The 24,692-nt window shown below is 34.2% G+C and overlaps 1 protein-coding gene and 3 long non-coding RNA genes across 5 annotated transcripts; 1 reads left to right on the forward strand and 3 right to left on the reverse strand.

Annotated features, from left to right (window-relative positions):
* Positions 1 to 2,343: 2,343 nt before the first annotated feature.
* LOC147555828 (uncharacterized) lies at positions 2,344 to 2,711 on the reverse strand. Its single transcript, XR_015235373.1, has 2 exons — positions 2,570 to 2,711; positions 2,344 to 2,444 (listed from the first exon to the last, which is right to left on the reverse strand). It is a non-coding gene; the product is annotated as an uncharacterized LOC147555828 (long non-coding RNA).
* A 3,316-nt stretch (positions 2,712 to 6,027) lies between these two features.
* Positions 6,028 to 7,995, reverse strand: LOC147555829 (uncharacterized). The gene is made up of 3 exons (XR_015235008.1): positions 6,836 to 7,995; positions 6,496 to 6,573; positions 6,028 to 6,342 (listed from the first exon to the last, which is right to left on the reverse strand). It is a non-coding gene; the product is annotated as an uncharacterized LOC147555829 (long non-coding RNA).
* A 5,334-nt stretch (positions 7,996 to 13,329) lies between these two features.
* On the reverse strand, positions 13,330 to 14,870 carry LOC147555830 (uncharacterized). The gene is made up of 4 exons (XR_015235186.1): positions 14,380 to 14,870; positions 14,081 to 14,296; positions 13,890 to 14,042; positions 13,330 to 13,758 (listed from the first exon to the last, which is right to left on the reverse strand). It is a non-coding gene; the product is annotated as an uncharacterized LOC147555830 (long non-coding RNA).
* A 5,112-nt stretch (positions 14,871 to 19,982) lies between these two features.
* On the forward strand, positions 19,983 to 22,387 carry LOC147555831 (serine carboxypeptidase-like 47). 2 transcript variants are annotated; one of them, XM_086663548.1, is made up of 5 exons: positions 19,983 to 20,310; positions 20,882 to 21,023; positions 21,095 to 21,181; positions 21,264 to 21,352; positions 21,450 to 22,387. In XM_086663548.1, exons 2-5 carry the CDS (start codon positions 20,916 to 20,918, stop codon positions 21,508 to 21,510), a joined length of 345 nt encoding a protein of 114 aa, XP_086519674.1. In that variant the 5' UTR covers positions 19,983 to 20,310; positions 20,882 to 20,915; the 3' UTR covers positions 21,511 to 22,387. The 2 variants fall into 2 exon arrangements, with proteins under 2 accessions (XP_086519674.1, XP_086519675.1); XM_086663549.1 differs by having other exon boundaries at positions 21,095 to 21,160.
* Positions 22,388 to 24,692: the final 2,305 nt, after the last annotated feature.

Genomic DNA, 24,692 nt, shown 5'->3' on the forward strand with positions numbered 1-24,692 from the left:
CAAGAAGCTCATTAATTTTTTATTTTTCTAGGTATAGCCCATGCCTCCGGCAGACCGGCACGACAAAATCCGTTAAACACGTAATCCAAATGAATCGGTGTGACGGTAGAAGATATTTTGATGGTCTTTTTTCATGAATTTTAATTGACAGATAAATCTTAAATTAGTTTTGAACGAACAAAAACTTAATTTTAGAAAGTAAAAGTGTAGTCTTAATAAATTTCCCAAATTAGTCTTATTAAATTTATCAAAACTGAAGAACTTAGGAAGAGACATGGTGAGGGGTAGATTCGAATAATGATTAAGTTCAAAGATACCAGTAAGATCATTACAAATTAGATAGATATAGAAATGCATCTAGTTTGATTTAAACAAAAAGATTAAAAAAACTTATCTGAAGTACAAAAATTTAAGGGAGAGAGGACTATAAAACTATTCATGTAAATATATTATAACACAACAAGCATGAATTAACTTCAAATTAGTTTTGTTTGTGCACAAAGTGAAATTTTCCCACTCTGTAATATGCTTCAACAAACAAAATTTTCTTCATACCCCTTTATAACTTATTTTTTGTTGGGGAGCATAGGAGGTTTAAAACCCCATTAGAATTTTGGGAGAGCACTTATGGGGGTTTGTGGAGGAGAAGTTGTTGGTTGGAATTCCATTATATGGAATGAGTTAAGGAATGCCATTAGTTGGGAGGATTATGGAATTTCATTACATCTAAAAAATTATGGAGGGTTAAATATAAAGTGAAGTTTGAGGGTTAAATACAAGGTACCGTCTTCCAATCTAGTTGGCAATTTTTCATTAGTTGGGAGGGTTACGGAATGTCGTCACATCTAAGAAATTATGGAGGGTTAAATATAAAGTGAATTTTGAGGGTTAAATACAAGGTACAGTCTTCCAATCTAGTTGGCAATTTTTCATAAGTTGGGAGGGTTATGGAATGTCGTCACATCTAAGCAATTATGGAACGTTAAATACAAAGTGAAGTTTGAGGGTTAAGTACAAGGTATCATCTTCCAATCTAGTTGGAAATTTTTCTCTTTTTTCTATAATAAAAATGGGTACGGTGAGCTTGAAGGAGCAGAAATTTCGATTTCGTACGACTTTATATGACAAGTTACCGATAATTTTAGTGAAAATAACATTTTGGGTAGGGAGTGGATTCACTGTTGTTTATAAAAGTGCAAGATGAAACACAAATAATAGTGAAGAGGATGCAATCTAATTTGATGGGTACAAGACGATTGAATGAATTTTTAAGGGAAAATCGCAGTTTTAACGAAAGTTAGCAGTAGCTCTATTAGTGTTCTGTGTTAATGAAAATGAGAAGTTTTTGGTTTATTAAGTACATGCCACAAGGGACTTTAAGTCCGCATTTGCTTGATTGGAATTCAAGTTGTGGTAGTCATTTCACATGGAAACAAAGGGTTTCAATTGTACTAGATGTAACTAGAAGAGTCAAATATTTAAACAGTTTCAAACAAAGTTTCATCCATAGAGACTTAAAGCCAAGAAATATACTTCTTGGAGATGAGGATAAGGTTGAAGACTTTGATCTTGTTAAAAATGTCTTTGATGCGAAACACTCCCTTGAAACACGGTTGGCAGGGACATTTGGATATCTGAATTCTATTTCACCTGCTACTCAATTCCCAATTCTAAGATATCCAAATGTTCCTGCTAGTCGCGTTTCAAGGAAATATTTCGGATTAAGGACATTTTTGACAAAACCAAAGTCTGCAACCTTTGTTTTCATCTCCAAGAAGAATATTTGTTGGCTTTAAGTCTCCATGAATGAAACTTTATTGGGCTAAACTATTTAAATATTAGAACTCCTCTAGTTACATCTAGTGTCATGGAAATCTTTTGTTTACATGTAAGAAGACCACCGCCACTTAGAATTCCAATCTAAACAAATGATGATTTAAAGTCTCTTGTGGCACGTACTCACTAAACCAAACGCCTCTCATTTCCATTAACATAAAACCCTAATGGAGCTACTAAATGTCTGTAATGAACTTTCGATAGAATTGTAATCTTCCCTTGAAATTCATTCCCGTCAAATTAGATTTCATCCTCTTCACTACTGTTTTTGTTCCATTACGAAGTTAACCTTTATAAATAGCACCAAATCCTCCCTTACTAGAACAAAGTCGTAACATCTCCTCCTTCAAGATAACAACCACTATATATTAACAGCTTCTTCTTCTTCTTCACCCAAATTCCTCTGTTTTTCCATTGATGATCTCTGTATCAAAACTTCTTTACCTAACTTAAGCTTCATTGATACCCCAATCTTACTACTATTATTATTATTACTAATACTAGTTCTTTCTTTATTTGGAATTACTACCCATCCTCTGTTAATACCCAATAGATATCTTCGATTCTTCTCCTCTTTCTGTATCTGATCCCACAAGCATTACAGAGTACTGAAAAAAAGAACACAGCAAAAAAAAAAAAAGATAAAAAACATCAGATCAAAGTAATACTAAATACCCATTAATTTAAATTATAAGATCAGAACAAGTAAAATGAGATGGGATTTTGATTATACCTTAGGACCAGACCCAGATCCCTGAATCAACAAATCAGACAAAAAAAAAGGCATTAGATAACTTGAAGTTGAAGTTTGAAATCAAAGATTGATCATATAATGAACATGATCAGATCACTCACCTTTTCAATCAAATCCATAATTTCTGTAGCTTCTTCTTCTACCAAGATCTAGAATGAATCCAGAAACTAACCCACTCAAATATCACTTACCATATACCCAAAATAGCAGAGACTCTTAAAATAATCTATTGAAGTGAGAGAAACAAGACTTTCATTCATATATAGAGTAAGAAAATGATGAACTTGGGTAAAACAGAGTTTTAATGGGGAACCACTACTCTCTCTCTCTCTCTCTCTCTCTCTCTCTCTTTAAAACAGAGTTGTAAAGATAGAAAGAAACTGAAGAATCAAGAACAAAAGATTGAAGCTTGGTTTCGAGTTGACGAGTGTTTGTGATTCTGGAATCAAATTGAGAAGCAAAAGAAGAGTTTGATTGTAAGATGGATAGATAGTTGTTGGGGAAGTCTAGGGGTTTGCTTCTATTTATATGGTTTAGATAGAGAGAGGGAGAGAGAGAGGGTGGAGATATAAGAGAGAGAGAGCACTTGATTCAAATAAGGGAGATGAGTCGAGAACTCAAGTCACACACTTGAAATTTAACAGTGAGTTAACATTTTCCGTCGAAATGGGGGTGTATATCAGTTGTTTCAAAAGAACGCGGATGTAGTTGATTCAAATAAGGGAGATGATTCAAGTACTCAAGTCACACACTTGAAATTTAACAGTGAGTTAATATTTTCCGTCCAAATGGGGTTGTATATTAGATGTTTCAGAAGAACGGGGATGTAGTCTTAATATTGATATACAAGTGGGGGTCAATATCAATATCTCTCTTTTGTTTTTTTATTTGTTGAATTAATTCCATATTAGATCCTTACGTTATGTATTCTTTCGCTTTTGGTTCCAATTATGCCTCCTACTTCTAAACCAGATTTTGTTTTGGCCTTTTTTTTTTTGCTTAAGTCAAGTTTATTCTTTTTGTTAGGTTCCATTCTATGTTCTAGTAATTTCTTTGTACCAAATTATTAATGATCACATCTATTATAAACTCCCAGTGTTAAATTTTCAATGTTTTTATTGTTTAAACTATTAACGAAATTTTCACGTAGATCTTATTTCTTCTTATGTGAAATTTTGGAATTGCTTGTTTTCGATCGAAAAGTTAAGATATATGTGTGTGTGTGTGTGTGTGTGATCGAAAAGTTAAGATATGTGTGTGTGTGTGTGTGTGTGTGTGTGTGTGTGTGTGTGTGTGTGTGTGTGTGTGTGTGTGTGTGAGAGAGAGAATAATGATAGAAAAATATCATATTCGACAAAAATTACTTTTGAAAAATTACTTATGAATGCATATACACTGGATATGAAATTTTTGCTTTCTTAGTAATTCTAGCTTAGTCCGATCTAACTTAAAATCCTAGCTCCACTCTTACTGAGACCAGCAAAGAGATCTCAAAAAAAATATTTCCATCTCGTCTCTATCTCTCTAAACTCCGGCGAAGGGCAACCCCCTTCGCCGGAGTTTAGAGAGAGGAGATGAAAAAAAAAAAAAAATTTGGAAAGAGAGAGGAGAGATGAAAAAAAAAAAAGAATATAAGTTTGAAGGTCGCCGGCCGGAAAATTGGTCGGCCGGCGACCTTCGCCGGAGAAGATGATGAGTTGCCTAGAAGATGAGGTGGCAGAGAGAGGTTATGAGATGGAAGAAAGAGAAATGTTGACTGGTTAACGGTGTTATAACGAAAACTTAAAAAAGGAGTCATATAGATATTTTTGCTAATCTAAAGGGCTAGGCAGGAAGCTGGTCATAAAATTGGGGGCTATTTGAAAAATAACCCTTATTTTTATGCCACCTACCCAAAGGAAAAGAAAAAGAAGTGACAAGATTAATACTCCATAGAAGATTGTGAAAATAATTTGTTTTGCATAATTATCTACTCGAGTCTCTGAGGGACCTAAAAATTAGGAGCTACAACTCCAATATTGAATCAAATATAAAGACAAGAATTTTTTAATTTCCAAGCTTATAGTTATATGGTTTTTTAATTATTTTAACTTTTCCATATTTCATTATAGGAGCTTGTTATTATATCTGTTATATGTAACTAGGTTCCCACCGCACCCTACGGGCGCGGTAGATCCCTCTTGGCTACCGCCGTTGTGGGTTATTACGTTCGATTTTGCGAGTAAAGTGTTTTCGAGCATTCTTCGAGTCCGCGTATACTGTGGGAGCTATGATCACGCCGTTGACATCACGTTGGGTCGAGCTTACCCAAGAAGAGCATGTAGAATGATGCGCATTTTCAGACAATATGGTGTCATGTGTTTACTTGTCATTCGAAATCAGTACGTGATTTCATTCGAAATCAGTACATGATTTCGGATGACATGTATTCGCGTGACTCCACATTGTCTGAAAATGCGCATCATTCTACATGCTCTTCTTGGGTAAGCTCGACCCAACGTGATGTCAACGGCGTGATCATAGCTCCCACAGTATACGCGGACTCGAAGAATGCCCGAAAACACTTTACTCGCAAAATCGAACGTAATAACCCACAACGGCGGTAGCCAAGAGGGATCTACCGCGCCCGTAGGGCGCGGTGGGAAAACTTATACGGTATACTATATGTGAAACAACTTCATCATTTCCTCATAAAATAGAAAAATAGTAAAATATTGCGCAAAAAAAAGCTATTGAATAAACAAATTGATGATCCAAAATAAAAAACAATACACCCCATATAAAAATACACAAAAATAAAAACAGATACTCCTACAAAATACCAAGGAATTATACGTATATTCAAGCAAAAATTACATCTACTTTTTATAACATTACTCTCCTTGTAGAACTACATACAACTTCACTCTCGAAGTCTTACAGACTTGAAAAAAGAACTGTCAAATTCTTCTTTGTTACTTTTACGTCTTCAGAAAAATGTTTATCTTCTTCACTAAGAGAAAAGTGAAAATAAATTTATAGTTTATAGTTTATGCTAAAAAAAAGAGGGCATGAAATAAAGGTAAAATGTGCCTAGTTTTTAACACGTGTCCAAAGAAAAATGAAAAACCGTCACTTAAAAAAAATAAAAAACCGCGAGAGTAATTGGAGAAAATGAACAACCCATGAGAAAATAAAGGAAGTAGTTATATTCAAAAAAAAAATAATGGAGCCACGATTTTTTCAATCTCCCACTATTCGATTTTTTGAATCTCCCACTATTTTTTTTTTTGTTGAAAGTCCCACTATTTTCTCTTTGGTTGAAGGGATTATACTCATGAATTATCCTTGGTTGGATCATATCCTAACTAAATCTCTAATGAAAATAAAGTAGTTATTTTGGTCAAAAAAAGAGGAACATTTAAAACAAACAAATTGAATAACCAAAATACCAACTCTTTTCCTACTGTAAATCTTTATTGAATTGAATGAAAGCTATTAACATGTTCACCCTAGAGAAACATAAAACAAAATAAAAAAAGTAAAGGGGAAGAATAAAATCATTAAAAATTCCACTTATCGACATCCCAAATTTACAAAATAAAAAAAATTAATTCTTTCCTCTTATCACCTGTTGTACATTTCAAATTTACAAAATCAATACAAATTATAAACTCCACTTATCACCTGTTGTACATGAAGAAAAACAAATGACCCTTAATCATACTAAAATGTAGAATCTTGTCTCCTCTTCTCCATTAAACAATTTTTCCCTGAAAAAACACAGGAAAATTTTAACTTGTTCACAAAACAAATCAAACGGTGAGGTAAACATGAAGCAAAATAGATAAAGAGAGAGATTTAATGGACAATTAACAAAAATAAATTACTACCACTTTAGCATCATTATTTCCAAAATAAATTACCTCCAAATTTGAATGAGACGGGACGAAAATGGCCTAACAAATTCATAACCCTTTCAAAACCAAAGTGTGCTTCTGGAGCTTCAACAAAAAATAAAAAAAATAGTGATCCGAATTAGGGCTTTCAGTTGAAGGATCAAAAGTCGAACAGAAACCCCAAAGTTAATCTAGTACAAAGACATCAAGAAGGTGAATATAAGTCTCTTCATCTTGCAAGTATGATAGGCTTATTATATCACTGGGTATAAGAAATCAAATGCTAAATTAAGAAATCACAAAGTAACCAAGTCGACGAATGAACTTAGAAAACCAGAGAAAATGAAAGGAGATGACAAAGACAAACCTATAATTCAAATTCACCCATTAAGCGCATTCCTCTTGGTGCCATAAACTACAAATAACCTGCAAAATGAATTAAAGCTTCGTATTCAATCAACTTAGTAAAATCTTTAGCAGAAAGACAACCTGCAAAATAAATCTCATAATCGGTGTTTAGGTGATTGAAGCTAACATATGTTCCTTGATTCCGAAAGCTCTTGATAGCAACATCAAGATTATAAAAAGTGCAACAAAATATTACTATTCTAGACAGATTTAAGATGTAAACACATGTATTCCACTTTAGTCAAACATATCATCAAACACATAGAGTGCAAAAGATTATGAAATCTATGTAACCTTAACGAAATAACCTTACGAAAACTTAATGCTAAAGTAAAAACTTATGAAAACTTAATGCTAATAAAGATTATGAAATCTATGTAACCTTAACGAAATAACCTTACGAAAACTTAATGCTAAAGTAAAAACTTAATGCTAAAATGTAAGAGTAATTAATACAATGGTGTTAAAGTGTGGTGACTCAAGGTATCAATTTACTGATGAGTAAAATTCCTATGGATACTACTACGAAATTATTACCATTACATAAAGAGAAATTTAGCCGTCCTAATAGTACGATCTAACTCGGATATTTATGTTTGTGAGAGTGTATTGTGTAGCATTAAATTTTACTTTCTTAGGTCCTTCTCAGGAAGAGAATTGTGTAGCATAAAATCATAGTTCACAACCATATAAAATTAGCCTATGAGATGGTTCACAACCAAACAACAACACCATAAACTACAAAACTAAAAGAGATATGCCATTACTCATGGGTAGTCAGTCATGAGAACAGTGTACATGAAAAATTTACCTGGAAGAAGGAGACAAATTCACCTGTGAATCAGTGTACATGAAAAAAAAATTAGTTGAAACTAACAAAACAAAATTCCTAAAAACACAAAATTCCCCTCACAGACATTTCGTCGAACACCTTATTGGCTTATTTGCAGAAACTAAAACTACAAAATTAAGAAGTATCAACTCAAATTCAAGAAATTCTTCAAAGGTTAATTCTTCAAACAAAAATTGCAGACCACCTCATTATTTGAGTTGAGATATTTGTATTTCACCTCATTATTTGCGGAACTTCTTATTTCAGTCATACATTTGCAGAACTTCTTATTTCTATCATACATTAAGAATTATTTCAGTCATACATTAAGAACTTATTTGCAGAAACTAAAAAGGAAAAAAAAAAAGGAATACCTACTTTCAAATTCTGGATCGACTTAGATGGAGAGGTTAGAGAGGTTTCAGAATCGTGGGGAGAGTGAGAAAATCGTGGGGAGTTATTTTTTTTGTTCTGTTGAAACAAATCGTGGGGACGTTGGAGGATGTTAAAATTACTTTAATGCCCTATTATTTTTATTTTATTTACATTATTGTATTTTGTATGAACCGTTCGATCTAATCAAAACTAAATCTGCCAAAAAAAATAGACGGCCAGACTTATCTCCTGAGGTAACCGACTTATCACCAGAATTGGACGATGCTTATTCAAGTCGAGCTTACATGAATAAGTGCATGCACCACGGTGCCCATTTTCACCTTCTGGCGACATGTGGTTACCTGTCATCTGAAATCAGTACGTAATTTCATTCGAAATCAGTACATGATTTCAGATGACAGGTACTCGCGTGACCCCACATCGTGTAAAAATGGGCACCGTCGTGGATGCACTTATTCATGTAAGCTCGACTTGACGTGATGTCATCACGGTATACGCACACTCGGAGAATTCTCAATAAGTAATTCACTGACAAATCTGAGATGGATATACCACAACGGCGTTAGCCAAAAGGGATCTACCGCGCCCGTAGGGCGCGGTGGGAACCTAGTTATCATGTATTTCATCGTAAAATCATTAAAAGTTATAGTGAAGTTGAAACGGAAAACTTAAAAAATTACCACATTAACAGCAGTTGAAACGTAAAAACAACCTTAGTTTTAAAAGACGTTCGTAAGTTTAGTTTTAAAACCTATAACTCCATTAACAGATGAATTAGATGTTCATCGCTTGTTTAATATTTAGAGAAATCCAAATATAAATTTGTAGAGATCTTTTAGATTTTTTTCAACTTAAACCTAAATTACTTCGACCTCGAAACAAATGAAAGTAGAAAAATCATCTGGTAAGGCTTTTCTTCGAAGACCTTGAGCTCTCATAAAAAATTTAACCAAAACAAATAGAAATCCTAAAAGCAAGGTAAGAAATTGAGGGAGGATGCATTTGTTTTTTATGAGAAAAATATAACTAAACACAATATAAAGAAAGAATCTTAACAAATTTAATCCAAACCTTAAATAAAAAAATTGATTAAATTATCATATTACACATTTATATTTGAACTATAGAGAGGGCCAAAGATATTGAATCAATTTTAAATATACAATAATTTGTTTTGATGAAGTGCACCACCTTGAATAGAAATGGGTTGACACAGAGATTGAAATCATAACATATTCTTATACCAAACATCTTCAGTCATGAACGTTTTCTCACTTTGAAAATATAAGAAAGAAAACTAAAAAGAAGAGAGAATACAAAGACTATACATGTAATGGATAAGTATTATCACCGATTAGTAATTAATAATAGACTTACGAGTTTTTAGTAGATTGATAAATGGACACGGGAGATAGTCGTTAGTATCTTAACTTGGACTGCTATTTGAGAGAGCAGAGAAAGAACTTGTAAGAAATAAAACATCCAAAAATAATAAGAGGTGGAACAAAAGCACAGGGAGAAATGATAGATGGTTTTATAAAGACTAACTCTTCTTTTCTCAATCCCTAATGAAAGATTATAAAGTGAATTTACACTATTTGTCATCTTCATTAATCAAATTCAAAAACCTCTTTGCCACATTTTCTTAGCAAAAATAAAAGAAACATTTTTTTACAACAAATTGATAGAAAATTGAACAACTAATGGCAAAAAATTCTCTAAAACTTTTAAATAAAACAAAATATAAAGACTTTCCAAGATGTGGAGATAATCGTGGGATGGAAGCCAAATTTCAGTATAGTCGCTCAACAAATTAGTATATCTGGTTTAGCAATTCATGGCCTTGGTCGAGAAGCTTTGGAGATCTTCTATGACATGAAAACAACATTGAATTATCCATAATGACATAATAAAGAGAAATTAAATTGGTTAAAGTTACTTGAAACATATATTAGGTTTCTACAATTATACCTATCAAAGTTATATACACTTGAGAGACCTTAAAATTATCATAAAACTTAGGTTCTTAACCTAACCAACAAACAATTAATTTGTTACAATTAATACAACATGAAATTATGAAGAAAAAAAGATTTGACCTAAACTACTTAATTTTTTATTAATCACGTGAAGAAAAAAATAAATTTACAACTAATACAATATCCATAACTGTGCAAGAGTAATAATGAGCAACATAAATCACTACTTAATTTTTATGAATAACATGAAATTATGAAGAAAAACAAAAAATGTATAAAAAACATCCAATCTTCTTCTTGATTCTCTTTTTTCTTTAGCTTCTTTTGTGTGACTTGAATTCAATTGATTGCAACATTCTCTTGTACTGCAAAGGAATAAAGAAAATCCATTAAAACAAATAAATTGCAGAAGAGAGAAGGAGACGATTAATAACAATTGCCTTAATAAATTCAGAAGACTCACACTTTACCACTGTCGGATGTGTTCGGACAGTTCAGTGTCCCACAACACAGCTTTAGACTTGAAAATAAATAAAAATCATGATAATTTATCAAAACAAATACGAAAATGAGAACCTAAAATAATTCACAGAGAGGTTAGATCATTTGGGGAGAAAAATTTGAGAGATAAAACAAAGATGCATACGTTTTATAAGTGGAGATTAAGGGAATTTCCAGTTTTAACTGCCAATCTAAAAACGTGGGTAGTCCTAAAAACGTGGGTAGTTCAACCAAAATTCGTGGGACATTTCAGGTTTTTATTTCGATTTTAGTCGGTTAGAAATAACATAACCTTGAGAAATAACATAACCGTGAGAGAATAATGGGAAAAAAGAAAAACTAACCAAGAGAAAATAAAGGGATTAGTTATATTCAAATTTCAGATAACCTTTAGTCGGTTAGAAATAACATAACCGGATGAAATCTCTTACATTAATACCCTTTTGTTTTGATTCAAATTACAGGGAGAGAATTTTATCGGCCGTCCGATGTGTACCCAAACAAATCTCTAAAATAAAATGAACGGTCAGACTTATCCCCTGCATAACTAATCGAGCTGTTTTAATATAATAGATAATAGATTATGAAATCTATGAAAACTTAATGCTAATAAAGATTATGAAATCTATGTAACCTTAACGAAATAACCTTACGAAAACTTAATGTTAAAGTAAAAACTTAATGCTAAAATGTAAGAGTAATTAATACAATGGTGTTAAAGTGTGGTGACTCAAGGTATCAATTTACTGATGAGTAAAATTCCTATGGATACTACTACGAAATTATTACCATTACATAAAGAGAAATTTAGCCGTCCTAATAGTACGATCTAACTCGGATATTTACTAGGTTCCCACCGCGCCCTACGGGCGCGGTAGATCCCTCTTGGCTAACGCCGTTGTGGTATATCCATCTCAGATTTGTCGGTGAAGTGCTTTTTGAGAATTCTCCGAGTGTGCCTGTACCGTGATGACATCACGTTAAGTCGAGCTTACACGAAGAAGTGGATGCACGACGGTGCCCATTTTCACACGATGTGGAGTCACGCGAGTACCTGTCATCTGAAATCACGTACTGATTTCGGATGACAGGTAACCACATGTCGCCAGAAGGTGTGAAAATGGGCACCGTCGTGCATCCACTTCTTCGTGTAAGCTCGACTTAACGTGATGTCATCACGGTACAGGCACACTCGGAGAATTCTCAAAAAGCACTTCACCGACAAATCTGAGATGGATATACCACAACGGCGTTAGCCAAGAGGGATCTACCGCGCCCGTAGGGCGCGGTGGGAACCTAGTTATATTACAAATTTAATCCAAACCTTAAATAAAAAGTAGATTAAATTATCATATTACACATTTATATTTGAACTACAGAGAATGACAAAGATATTAAATCAATTTTAAATATACAATAATTTATTTTGATGAAGTGCACCACCTTGAATAGAAATGGGTTGAGACAGAGACACCACGTAGTTGGAGGGAGACTTTTCTAAGAGGGACAAATTACCGGAACTAACATTTTCTTATGACTAAGAGCATTGAGCATGATCAAATAGAGCTTTTGATAACTGTCATAAAATGAAGCCTTCTCCACACATGAACCTCGAAAAAGAGAAGTCATCAAATACCCTTATTAAATGAAATCTAAATAACATAAATTTAATGAATAATTTTGTTAAGATAATACTAATAAATTGACTAATGATCCGAATTATCAAGTAAAAGAATTCATGTACAATAACCCATTAAATGGATCAGTCGAATTTATATATAGATGGAAGAGAAACCATGGTGAGGATGTCCTATCTGCAAAATGTATAGCAACCTAAAAATAAGACTTTCTTAGATATATGTAATGGAAGATATAAACATGGAGGCTCAACAAAACTGATATTGTCAGATTTAGAATTCAAACAGATTTTACATTTCGACCAAGAGAAACTCAATATAACCAACTCATAAATCGTGAGAGAAAATCGTGTGGTTTTAATATAATAGATTTTGCTATACTGTAATTTAAATAAAGAAATTTTATTTACGAAAAAATAGTAGTGAACATGTTTATGTTTCACCAATTTAGTAATAGTGAACTAAAACCAACTTGAACTTTTCTCTTCGACCGTATGTCTTCCTTTAACACTTGCGAAGGAATAAGAATAAATAAACATAAATACATAAATATGGTATTGATCTTAGGTTGAAAGAAAGAGAAAAATTCATCACATTACAATATGAACATATGCAAAGAGGAGACTATGAATACCGTGAAAAAGAAAAACAAATTAACGGTGTAACATGGACAAAGAATGAAATCATAACATATTCTTATACCAAACATCTTCAATCATCGACAATCATAGACTTATGAATTTTTGGTAGATTGATAAATGGTGAGATCCAAAAAAACACCATGTTTGGTCAATATAAGCTGCATTTTATACTGTAAATGGTGAGATTCATAATTAATAATAGACTTATGAATTTTTGGTAGATTGACAAATGGTGAGATCCAAAAAAGAAACCATGTTTGGTCACTATAAGCTGCATTTTATACTGTAAATACTTAAAACATAAGATTAAATATTCCTAAGAAAAAACTAAAATTTGAAACGACTAAATGGACACGGGAGATAGTCGTAGTATCTTAACTTGGACTGCTATTTGAGAGAGTAAGAGAAAGAATGTGGTAAACAAAAAAACAATAAGAGGTGGAACAACTTTTAAAGAGAAGCAAAAATAAAGACTAACTCTTCTTTTCTCAATACCTAATGAAAGATTATAAAGTGAAATTACACATTATTTGTCATCATTAATCAACTTTTAAAGAGAAGCAAAAATAAAAGAAACATTTTTTACAGCAAACTCTCTAAAACTTTTAAAGAAATAAAAAAGAATATAAAGACTTTCCAAGATGTGGAGATAATCGTGGCTCGTGGGATGGAAGCAAAATCCATGTATGGTACTATTCCTTCCTTCTTATCTCTCCCACATTCTTCCTCAACTAATGCCTCCAAAATCTCTATTTTTTCTCCCATGTTCTTTCCTTCTTATCTATCTCATTACGAATTTTAGTGTTTCTCTTCTCTCTCTTCTCTAATCTTTCAAAAAAAAATCAAGTTAATGTCCTTCAACCTTTCAAAAGCATCCAGGTAGACACTAATCAAACCTACAAAGATAAGTAAGAAAATGATGAAAATAAGTCACCAAACATTATAAAGAGTGAAGAAAATTAAAAAACATTGGGAGAATACAAATCAACATAGAGATATCTGATAAGTAAAATGAAATTGTACTTACATATGGTTGATGAAAATCTGCAAACAAAAAAAATTAGAGTTAATTCTTCAAAGATAATCAAATTTTAAAGAGAAAAACTTAAACTTCTCATGTCATATGAGAATTTTGGATAAAGAAGGTAATAAATAAAGGTAATAAATATGGAATTCATTTCTGAAATTTATCTCCTCTTATTTCCTCTCTCTCACGACTTTCTCTCGAATGTTGAATTTAAATTTCAAAAGAGAAGTTAAGAGAGTTAAAGAAGGTAGTTATATTTGTATATAAGTGGGAGATTTTTAAGGAAAGTTAAAAACTAATTTTTATACTGTAATCAAAATCCATAGGTAGTTATGAAGACTAATTCTTATTTCCTCTCTCTCCCACGATTTGTAAATAATAAGTCATTCTAAAATGACTCTCATACCCTTCAATTTAGAGTAGATTTACATAAGAAGATATTGTATCTTTCGTTGGATCTAAACTCCCGATGGAAAATAGACGGCTAGACTTATATTGCCGGATTTTTCGACCCACTCATCGGAATCCGACACGCTCGGCGAACATTCGATCTTCGAATTCATCTCTAATAGTCGAATTCAAACAGAAGACAAACAAATGAAAGGCACCGGAAGACAAATAAAAAGAAAATAAGAATAACAAATTATCTTCTAAGTTTTTCTCATGTTTTTTTTCTTCTAAAAGTTTTCATTGGTTCCCCCTGGAAAATATAGAAACATAAAAAAATTAAGCATTAATTGCAAACCCAAAAGAAAATGTGATAGAAAAATTATAAATCTATTTCAAAGAACATAGAGAGAAAGCTACCATCAAACTTAATACATGATTTATTTTGGAGAGTATTTATTTATGAGATATAAATTAGAGAAATGCAAAAGAAAATTAGTGAACCAAAAGAATGTCTCGAAGATTAAAGAGAGAAAAGAGAATGACATCAAATTTCACACCATTAATGCACTTCAAATTTCACACCATTAATGCTATGTTAATTAATTTTTATTATTAATTATTAATAAAATAATAATGCAGTAGTAATGAGATAAAATTTGGCTAGTAGTAATGAGATAAAAAATGGCTTAAATACTTAACATGAAATGGAGTTATGGAAACTGAAAAGTAACTAAGAGAATGAAGTTAGGAGGGAGAAAATAAATACGTGGGAAGTTTAAGAGTTGGTGGGTGTTTTTAACAGCTTATCTAAAAACGTGGAGGATATTAAGCAACTCAAGAAGTCAAGTAGATTGGAGGAGAAAGTTGTTCGGTTAGAAGGAGAAAACGTGGGAGATAAAAAAGGATTAGTTTGATAAATGACTGAAATATCCTATGTTGGAGAACTTAATTACGCAAATTTTAAATCACATGGATTTTGAAATATTTTCACCCGTCGGATGTAAAATCCACACAAAGAATGGACGGCCAGACTTATCCCCTGGATAACTGACTGAGCTGTTTTAATATAATAGATTGTGTGGATAGTTGAAGGATAGGTATCTTTTACTCTTTTATTTTTTTGTTGAAAGAATAGTATCTTTACTTTTTTTTTGATGAAGAAATAATAGTATCTTTACTTACACATTGCAGTTTAAAAAAAAATCAATCGGTCAACTAATTTGTGGATGAGAGGGTTTGTAGGTGGATTTAAGAACTCTTTAGTTTCTCATCGAAAAAAAAGAACTCTTTAGTTAAAAGTCATTATCTACATAAATGTATTTTGTTCTTTTCCATTCATTGTCATGAAGTTGCTCCCAGCTAGCTTCCTTGAAACTAGATCTCTTTCTATTTTGACCTGGGCCTTCTTTAATTGAGGTACTTTACATTTTGCTACAATTGAAGTTGATTTTGGCTCAACCCAACTCGTCAAATTTATGAAATATGTCATTGCGTTTGTCTCGTCGAATTCTTAAATTTAAAGCTAAGAATCACTCAAATATGATTTCCGATGAATGACACATTCAAGTTTAAAATTTAGACGAAGATCGGTAAGTTAGAGTCTAAAACGACAAAAAAGAACAAGTCAAATAGGGGACCATTTATGCAAAGCAAGCACGTCCAGATCTAGAAGGCTTGCTTTCCACGTGTAGAAAGCGTCTAGATCCGCAGTCGTGCTCTTCAGGGTCTTGGTTGGACGCCTCAAGAAGGGTTGGATCCGCGAGGATTCAATAACTGGCGTCCCTCCAGCGGTGGGCTAAGGGTGGGATAATGCCCAACTTTCATCTAACAACCAATCTTTTAATCTGGTGGGTGCCACTCGGTTTTCTCCGCGTGATGGGGACAAATTCAGCGTCCCCGATTGTAGTGGACTATAAATAAAATACTTGAAGTCAATTGCTACTCAATTCCTAATTTGTGGAGCAAATCCAATGGGGAGGAGTCCCGGGCCCTTAATTCAAATTAAGGGCCCGGGACACCCCATCCTCCCCATTGAAGTCCCGCCGGTCCCGGGCGGAGGGCGGAACAAAATAAGGGGCGGCCCCTTATTAGGGGCCGGCCCTTTGATTCCCAAGGGACCGTTGGGGATCCCCAACGGTCACCTTGGGGATCAAATCCCACCGTTGGATCACATCCAACGGTGATCCAACGGTGGGATTATTTTTTTTTCTTTTTTTTTTTTGTAAAAATAAAATAAAAAAAAATAAAAAAAAACTCATTAATTTAAAAACTTAAAAATTCATTAAAAAACTTAAACTTAAAATAATCCAACACATTAATTCAAAAACTTAAAGAACTTAAACTTAAAAGATCTATTCGTTGTCGTTAGTTCTCGTATTCCACACGTGCTCAACAAGATCTGCCTTCAACCGGGTGTGAATGTCAATGTTTCTAATTCGACCCATACGTTCAAGTAATTCGTCCGATAAAGTTTCTCCGAGATGTATCGGACCAATTTCACATTCATCGATAAGGTTTACAGCATTTGGTCCTTCGTCTTCAATAATCATGTTATGCATGATGATACACGCCTTCATGATATCACTCATTGTCTTTATATCCCACCAACGTGATGGCCCTCGAATAATTCCCCATCGAGCTTGCAGTACACCAAAAGCTCGTTCAACATCTTTTCGTACCGATTCTTGTCTTTTGGCAAAGTATGCTTCTTTCGGACCACATGGATTAGAAAAAGTTTTGATTAATGTACTCCAAGAAAAAGTTTGGATTAGAAATGAAATTGATTTGAGTTTGTAGAGAAAGAGTTGTATTTATAGAGAAAAAAAGTTGATAAAAAATTTAATATGGTGGTTGGAATAGTAAAAAAAAAATAAATTCAAAATTTAAAATTCAAATTTAAGGGCCCTGGGACCGCTCCCCATTGGAGCTGATTTTGAGGGTCTGAGCCCGGGCCCTTAAATTTGAATGAAAAGGTGAATTAAGGGCCCTGGGACCGCTCCCCATTGGACTTGCTCTTAATAAATGTTGGCTCAAGAATGCCCATAACTTGTAAACCTAGTAAAATATCACATCACAATTTTCAATGAAAATAGAGAAGTTTAAATGTACACTTGTACACTATCAAACAACACCAATCAAACAACACTAATCAAACACATCCATGTATCCAATATGAAATTGATGCATGATCTTTGATAAGGATATAAAGACTACCATTAGGACATTTAGCCATCTCTAAAATCCCAAAATTCTTTAAACATATAAAAAGTAACCGGACAAGAAGAAGAGAATAATAAACTCACATTCCTTAAACAGAATCAATCTCTTAAATTCCCTCTCAACCATCACCCCACCACTACATTAATTGAATTTCACCAAGAACTCTTTCTCTCTTTCATACACCACCGTCCACCTGTCCATCAATTTTTATTAGGGAGATTTTAAAAGGCCTCCCCGTTTTTGTTAAAAGGCCTCCCCGTTTTTGTTAAAAGGCCTCCCCATGGTTTCGTTGACTTGGTAAAAAACCTTTGACTTAGCTTGGTTAAAGGGCCCCCTCTTTGAATGGGTGAAAAAAACCCCCTTTAAAGATGTATTTCACCCACATCATTTGACCACGCCACATCATCACCTTCTCCGGCAAGGTCGCCGGCCGGCCAAATTTCCGGCCGGCGACCTTCAAACCAAAATTTTTTTTTTTTTCTTTCTCTCCTCTCTCTCTCTAAGAACTCCGGCGAAGGAACCCTTCGCCGGAGTTCTTAGAGAGAGAGAGAGAGGAGAGAAAGAAAAAAAAAAAAAAAAAAAACCATTAGGAAAATAACCCTAAAAAAAAAAAAAAATTTGAAGGTCGCCGGCCAGAAGTTTGGCCGGCCGGCGACCCTGCCGGAGAAGATGATGATGTGGCGTGGTCCACATCACCGGTCTTGGGTTAAGTTTGACCTAACGGCGTTAACTTCGCCGTTAGGTCAAATATTGATGAAGGAGGTGCTCTTTTGTAGAGGGGGCCTATATAACCAAATGGGTTATAATGAGAGGCGCTTTTAGCGGGGAGGCCTTTTAACAAAAACGGGGGGGCCTTTTAAAATTTCCCTATGATAGCAATTTAAGAAGAACAAAACAAAACTGATCTAAAGCTAGGGTCAGCTTCTTTTTCCTTTTCTTGTTAAAAGAGGTGGTACGGTAGATAGAGATCAGTGGGTGAATGTGAGTCTATGACAAGGAAATATTCTGTTTGGGATTAATAATGTCTCTTTTTTAGGCCATGGACTAAATAAATGGTTAATTTCGTTTTGCCTCTATTTTGTGATCGACTGATTAGTTTGGCACCTATAAGCATTCGAACTTCTTATTTAGCCCCCAATGGTGTCACGGAGTCTGTAATTTGATTATTTTTTTCCATCTCACCACCGCTTCATCTTTCTCGACATCCCCTTTCACCTTCTTCAACATGAAAACTTCGTTACCCGACGACTTTTGCCGACGACCTTCTATTTTTTTCTTCTTCCCAACGTCTTTTTTATCCCTCTTGTTTGTTACTTCAAATTTGATCTTCATGTGTTAGGTGAATTCAAACAATTTTTGGATTCGGGTAGAAGGTTAAAATTTATGTGAGAATTACGATAAAAATATATATCACCTTCGTTACAGAGTTGTCTTTAAATTATATTTTGCAAAGACATATAGGTTGAAATAGAAATTTGTTATCTAATAATTTAAACTAGCGAACCTTAACTTAAAATTCTAGCTTCACCTCTGCAAGTTCGCTCAGACTTCGAACTAATTCAACTCTATGTTGTTCAAGTCAAACATAAAATACATCAACATTTCCAGCAACCAATTGTGTGGTACACTAAACCGCGTTATCCTTTAGTTCTTCTTGAGACATCTGATATTGTCATAAGTCTAAAGTTTAACCACTAAGCCCATATTTTACACGACTATTAGGCTAATCAATGTTTGTTTTTTCTTTTTGTCTAAGTCTTACTTATCTAACTCCAACCCATTTGAATTTGATTTGTTCATACCAGATGTGTAGTAGATTGGTAATTGGTGTTTGTTATAACTTATGAAGAACCCTTAGTTTGATTAAGTAATTTTTATATTGTCAAAAGTGCCCCTAGTCGACGTTAGGTCTATGCAAGGTAAACAAGGGACTCGCCTCATTTAGTGTAACACTTCAAACTTTAACAATTATATTACAATATTTTTTTTTGTTCCTCACAAGAGCACCACCACAGACATACATAAAATGTAACACTTTTTTTTTGTTGAACTATAAAAGGTAACACTTGCTAACTTGAGCAGGCACTATAGCTCATATTGAACAAAAAAACTATAGCTCATATTGAACAAAAATGATTTGGTAACCTCTTGGTATACTCCCTGGCATCCTCCATAGTTGCATTGACTACTAAGACAAGAGGCATTTTGGTATTTTCATAGCCTGGCAAATACTGTGAACAGAAGAAATACTCTTTGTCCTAATAAGGGGAGTACACCAGGAGTGTACTAAGGGGTCCCCTGTCAGCATTGTTGAATGAAGGCTCTCTCCCAAGTTATGTCTGATATAACACTTTTTTTTTTTTTGTTGAAGTGGTCGGATATAGCACTTTTTTTTTTTTTTTTGATGAAGAGGTCGGATATAGCACTTGGTAAGGGGAACTTAAAAAGTAAGATATGTGGAAAGGGTTTAGTAGAAAACATGACACCTTGACTGAACTTCACTGAGAACCTAGGATTACCAACTCCCACACAAGGTATTGCCCAATGACTAGATGTTTTCAAACTCACCTCTTCTCTTAAATGCCTCCCACCTAACCCTACATGGCCACATTAATTCTCTCCCTCTCAGTCTCTCTCTTTCTCTAACTACTTGAAGAGCCACTGCTTACCTTCATTCTTATCAAGTTTTGAACAAAAGATGGGTTTCCCTTTACTGTTGTAGGAGCAAACTTCCCACCTTATGGAAGAGCTTTTGTTAATCACACACCAACTGGAAGGTTTTGTAATGGAAAATTAGCCACTGATTTCGCTGGTACATATATACTCAAACCCACTTTCTGTCTCTCTAGTTCCACTCATTTTTTTACTTCCTCATTCTCTGATCAAAATTCTTTTAGCTTCATCAAACAAATTTTCTATATTTCTCATGTCTTTTAATTTCTTCAGCTAGAAGTGACAATTGCAATTCCAGTGTGTGGTAGTGAAATAGCCCTCTTTTATGAATATGAACCTTTCAACATTTCATATAACACGTATCTTTTGTACGTAGGATGAATACTGTTGGGACAAAGTATAATGTTTAAAACTTTGATACAAAAATTACCCCACATGTGCTTCTTAATTTTTAATTCATGGAAAGTATTTCTGTTGTGTAGATATCGAACATCTTATTTGTTGATCAACCAACTGAGAATAGGTTTAGTTATAATTCATATCATAATGTTCTTCGTCATGATTTAATTGGCGTTAGCATCGATCTTTATCATTTTCTCCAGGTATATATACTGATATACACACAGAGTAACTCATATAGGCCTGATATAGAATTCTTTCTTGATCAAACATGATTTGGGTCACAACTCTTTTTCGTTTTTGTACATTAGGAATTTTTCGACGAGCACCCTTGGTACGGCAAGAATGATTTTTTATGTCACTGGAGAGTCGTACGGACACTACTTTCCAGGACTTGCATCCCATATTCAAGATGCAAATAAAGCTCAAAAAGATATCCCTATAAATCTCAAGGTATATATACACATATATATGTTTTTGGTTTGTTAGGTTATTTTGGGTTTCTCTAATAAATCGTCGAACAGGGAGTTGTCATGGGTAACGTGATTACGAGTTCAAGAATCCAGTACAAAGCATATCCTGATTATGTGGTAATGCATCAAAATTATGTGGTAATTTTTTTTCTTTTTCGCATATCACTTTTTTTTTTCTTCTTCTTTCTTTCAGTATTTCACTTTGGTTTTTCTATTTCAGAGTCCAATTGCGAAGGTGATTGCATTTCGGCAGTTGTTGTTTGCCATGTCATGTATGATTCAATCTTGGATATTATTGGAAATACCAATGTAAGTAAGAAAACTAGAGTCATCTTGTTATGGTTTACTTTCGTAATTCGAAATTATTAATAATTTTATTTTGACTTTAATGGTTGTCGTATTGCAGGTCTATGATACCAGAAAGGAGGAGTGTAAAGGAGAATACTTTTATGATTTCGCAAATATAACCTATTGGTAAATGACGAAAGTTGTTAGATACTGAAACTACATAATGGTGGTGCATAAAGGTTTATAACGCTGGTCACATGGTTCGGATGGATCAACCAAAGGATGCATTTGAGATGATGAGGAGATGGACTCAACTCCTTCTCTAACTAATGCGGCTCGAGCTCGAACTCCAATTGATGCTCCAACTCCTTCTCAACTAATATGGCTACTGCTCGAACCCCAATTGATGCAACTCCTTCTCCAACTAATACGGCTCCTGCTCTTATCCCAATTGATGCTCTAGCTCCTTCTCCAACTAATACAGTTCTTGGTCGAACAGTAATTAATGTTCTCGCTCCTCCGAAAGCTAAGAGAACAAGTAAAAGAAGAAAAAGACAGTTCCACAAATGGTTTTAACTTGTTTTCTTAGCTTTTGAAGGAGTCGGAGCATCAAAGGTTCGACCAAGAACTGTATTAGTTGGAGGAGTTGGAGCATCAATTGGGGTCACGCAGGAACCGTATTAGTTGAAGAAGGAGTTACATCATTTGGGGTTCGAGCAGTAGCCATATTAGATGAGAAGGAGTTGGACCATCAATTGGGGTTCGAGCTGTAGCCGTATTAGTTGGAGAAGCAGTTGAGTCCATCTCCTCATCATCCCTAATGCAGCCTTTGGTTGATCCATGAGAACCATTTGGCCTGCATTATGAACCTTTATGCAACACCATTACACAGTTTCAGTATCCGACAACTTTTGTCATTTAACCACATGAAATTGCATTACTAGCTAAAGTATGTATTTATGTAGGAGCTATCATTTCATCTAGTCATATAGTGCAGCTAGATCATGGATCGTTCTCCTGATCATCATGTATTATCTAATGGTATGTTTAGGGTTTTACTTCATGAAATCTCAAGTTGTTTTATGACAGTTGTGTTTTTCTTTATGATACATATATATGTATCCACATTATGTTCATAAAATAAGACACATATCTAACTTCCAAAGGACCAATTAAGCTACTGGTAACTACTAGGGCCGATAAGTTGTGCCAAGCTAGAACAAGCTAAGACACCCCATGGTTTTGGTTTTCTCCTGAAAATTAACTTCACTTTTATTTGCACCACAATGTATATAACAATGTTCATAAAAAAATCTCTCAGTAAGGGAACCTTTAGAGGCCAAAAATCTATTGCTTAAGACACCCAATGTCACATGTTCATAAAGTCTAATGTTTTTAGAATTATCCTTCCTTGGTTCTTAGAAACTAACGCGTTTGCTCTTTTTTCCGAATTTTGAATACACCCTTTCAATTCGCAAAAGATCAAAATCTCACTCGTGCAACACCGCAACATTTAAATTAAAAACCCGTGGCTAACCTGACGATGTAAAAACCAACCTTTTTTCGGTTGAGAAATTGATTGTTGTCACATACACAAATTTGTTTAGATATGTAATGGACCAATAGCTCCCCACGCACCTTGATCATGAGATTGAGTATCACTGTAAATTGCTTCAATATTTGGCTTTCCCGGTTAATTTGGTCCTAGTGGGAAATTCCAAAACGAATTTGAGTTCTCGAAAAATATATAAAATAGAACCGCTGATGCCGGAAAGAGTCCCAATAACACCACCATGTATATTTGCCATTTTGCACAGGAAGTTGTAAATGTCAGTCTCATTTTATCCAAATATTTTTAGCTTTCCATGTCAAACCTAAACATTTGTTATACATAGGGAAAGAAGAAAGACCTTTCCAGTCGGTTATATTCAGTTTCCTTACGATGGTTCCACTTCTAACAACCTAATAATCTAAGAAGCTCTAAACAGATTCACTCCTTTGTCATGTCTTTTGTTTGTGAAGATGAAAGAAAGGAAAAAATCGATATGATATTCACATGCATGACATCTCCAGAGGAAGTTTCCTTTCACTAGGACGTAATTCGAGCGAGGAAATGCTTGTACCAGAGTGAAGCCTCTTACTTCACTAGCATATCTCCATTTTTTTTACTTCCACCACACATACATCACCATCTTTACTTCCCCTATATCAAGGCAAACAAAGATGAGTACCAATGCCAAAAAATGTTTATAAATGCGGGTTCAAGTTTATAAAGATAGATTATCGCTATGAGTTGAATATCAATATACTAATCCCTGAATGGTTCATAACGGAAGAAGTTTTAGACTTAATTCCATACAGAGCAAGATATTTCCTATCGAGACTGGTGGACATGACAGAAGCACTTTTCCTAAGCGACCTCTTGTAACCAATTCTTTACAAGTACTGATATCCCTGACTGCAGTAACTCCTTTGTCACGGGTTGTTTCAATTAAGATCATAAAAGTGAAAGAGAAATGTTGTTTGGCCCAATTGGGCGGCCAAGGTCAGCCCGAGATCTGACGTGATCGGCCACGTCGGACCAAAATACGTTTCACGGGTGAGCATATATTTTCAATGAAATTCAAGTTCAGTCCGTCATGAATTTACAATTTGGACCACTCCTTGTGAAGATTAATGCATATGGACCCTGATAACACCAACAGTCCAGATAGGAGAAGCAACCAAAACCTCTTCATGTATACCCGGTTAGCCTATATAGGAGAAGCAACGAAGACCTCTTAATCTTTCATGGGTATCATCATAGATAATATCTTCACTAAAGGCCTTGTGAAGTCTGATGGGCCTAGAAAGGTTACCCTAAATAGGTCTACACCCGCAAGTGCACGGGTGTCAAGTTGTAATAAATTCCGGTAAGACCGGTTCGTTCCTCAGAGACTAGTTGAACCTATTCTAAAATTAGGAAGTAATAAGATTTTAAAATGATTTGGTTTTGGTTTTGAAATGAATAAAATATTAAAGTAAAATTACGGAAAGAAAATAATTACAAATGATACAAGGAACTCAAATGGGGAGAGGCGAAATGGGAGAGAGACTAAGGTTGTGTTTGATAGGGCTTTTTCCTAAGAAAAAGAGAAATATTTTCTCCATAATCTAAAATTTCTAGCGTTTGGTTGACATTTTAATGAAAGGGAAATATAACATCACGTGACCCCATTTTTCTCCATTTTCTTCGAAATTGGGGAATATGGTGACCCGGCTTTAATTGGAGAAAAAAATTCTCCACTCAAATGTTACCCCATGACGCCTAGGCATCAATCCTCCATGCACAGGCCTTTAACCCACTGTATATGTGATGTGT

The sequence above is a fragment of the Eschscholzia californica genome, unplaced genomic scaffold (assembly GCF_041429995.1).
Source record: "Eschscholzia californica isolate CP2 unplaced genomic scaffold, dmEscCali1.0.p SCAF_2, whole genome shotgun sequence".
Taxonomy (NCBI): Eukaryota; Viridiplantae; Streptophyta; class Magnoliopsida; order Ranunculales; family Papaveraceae; genus Eschscholzia; species Eschscholzia californica.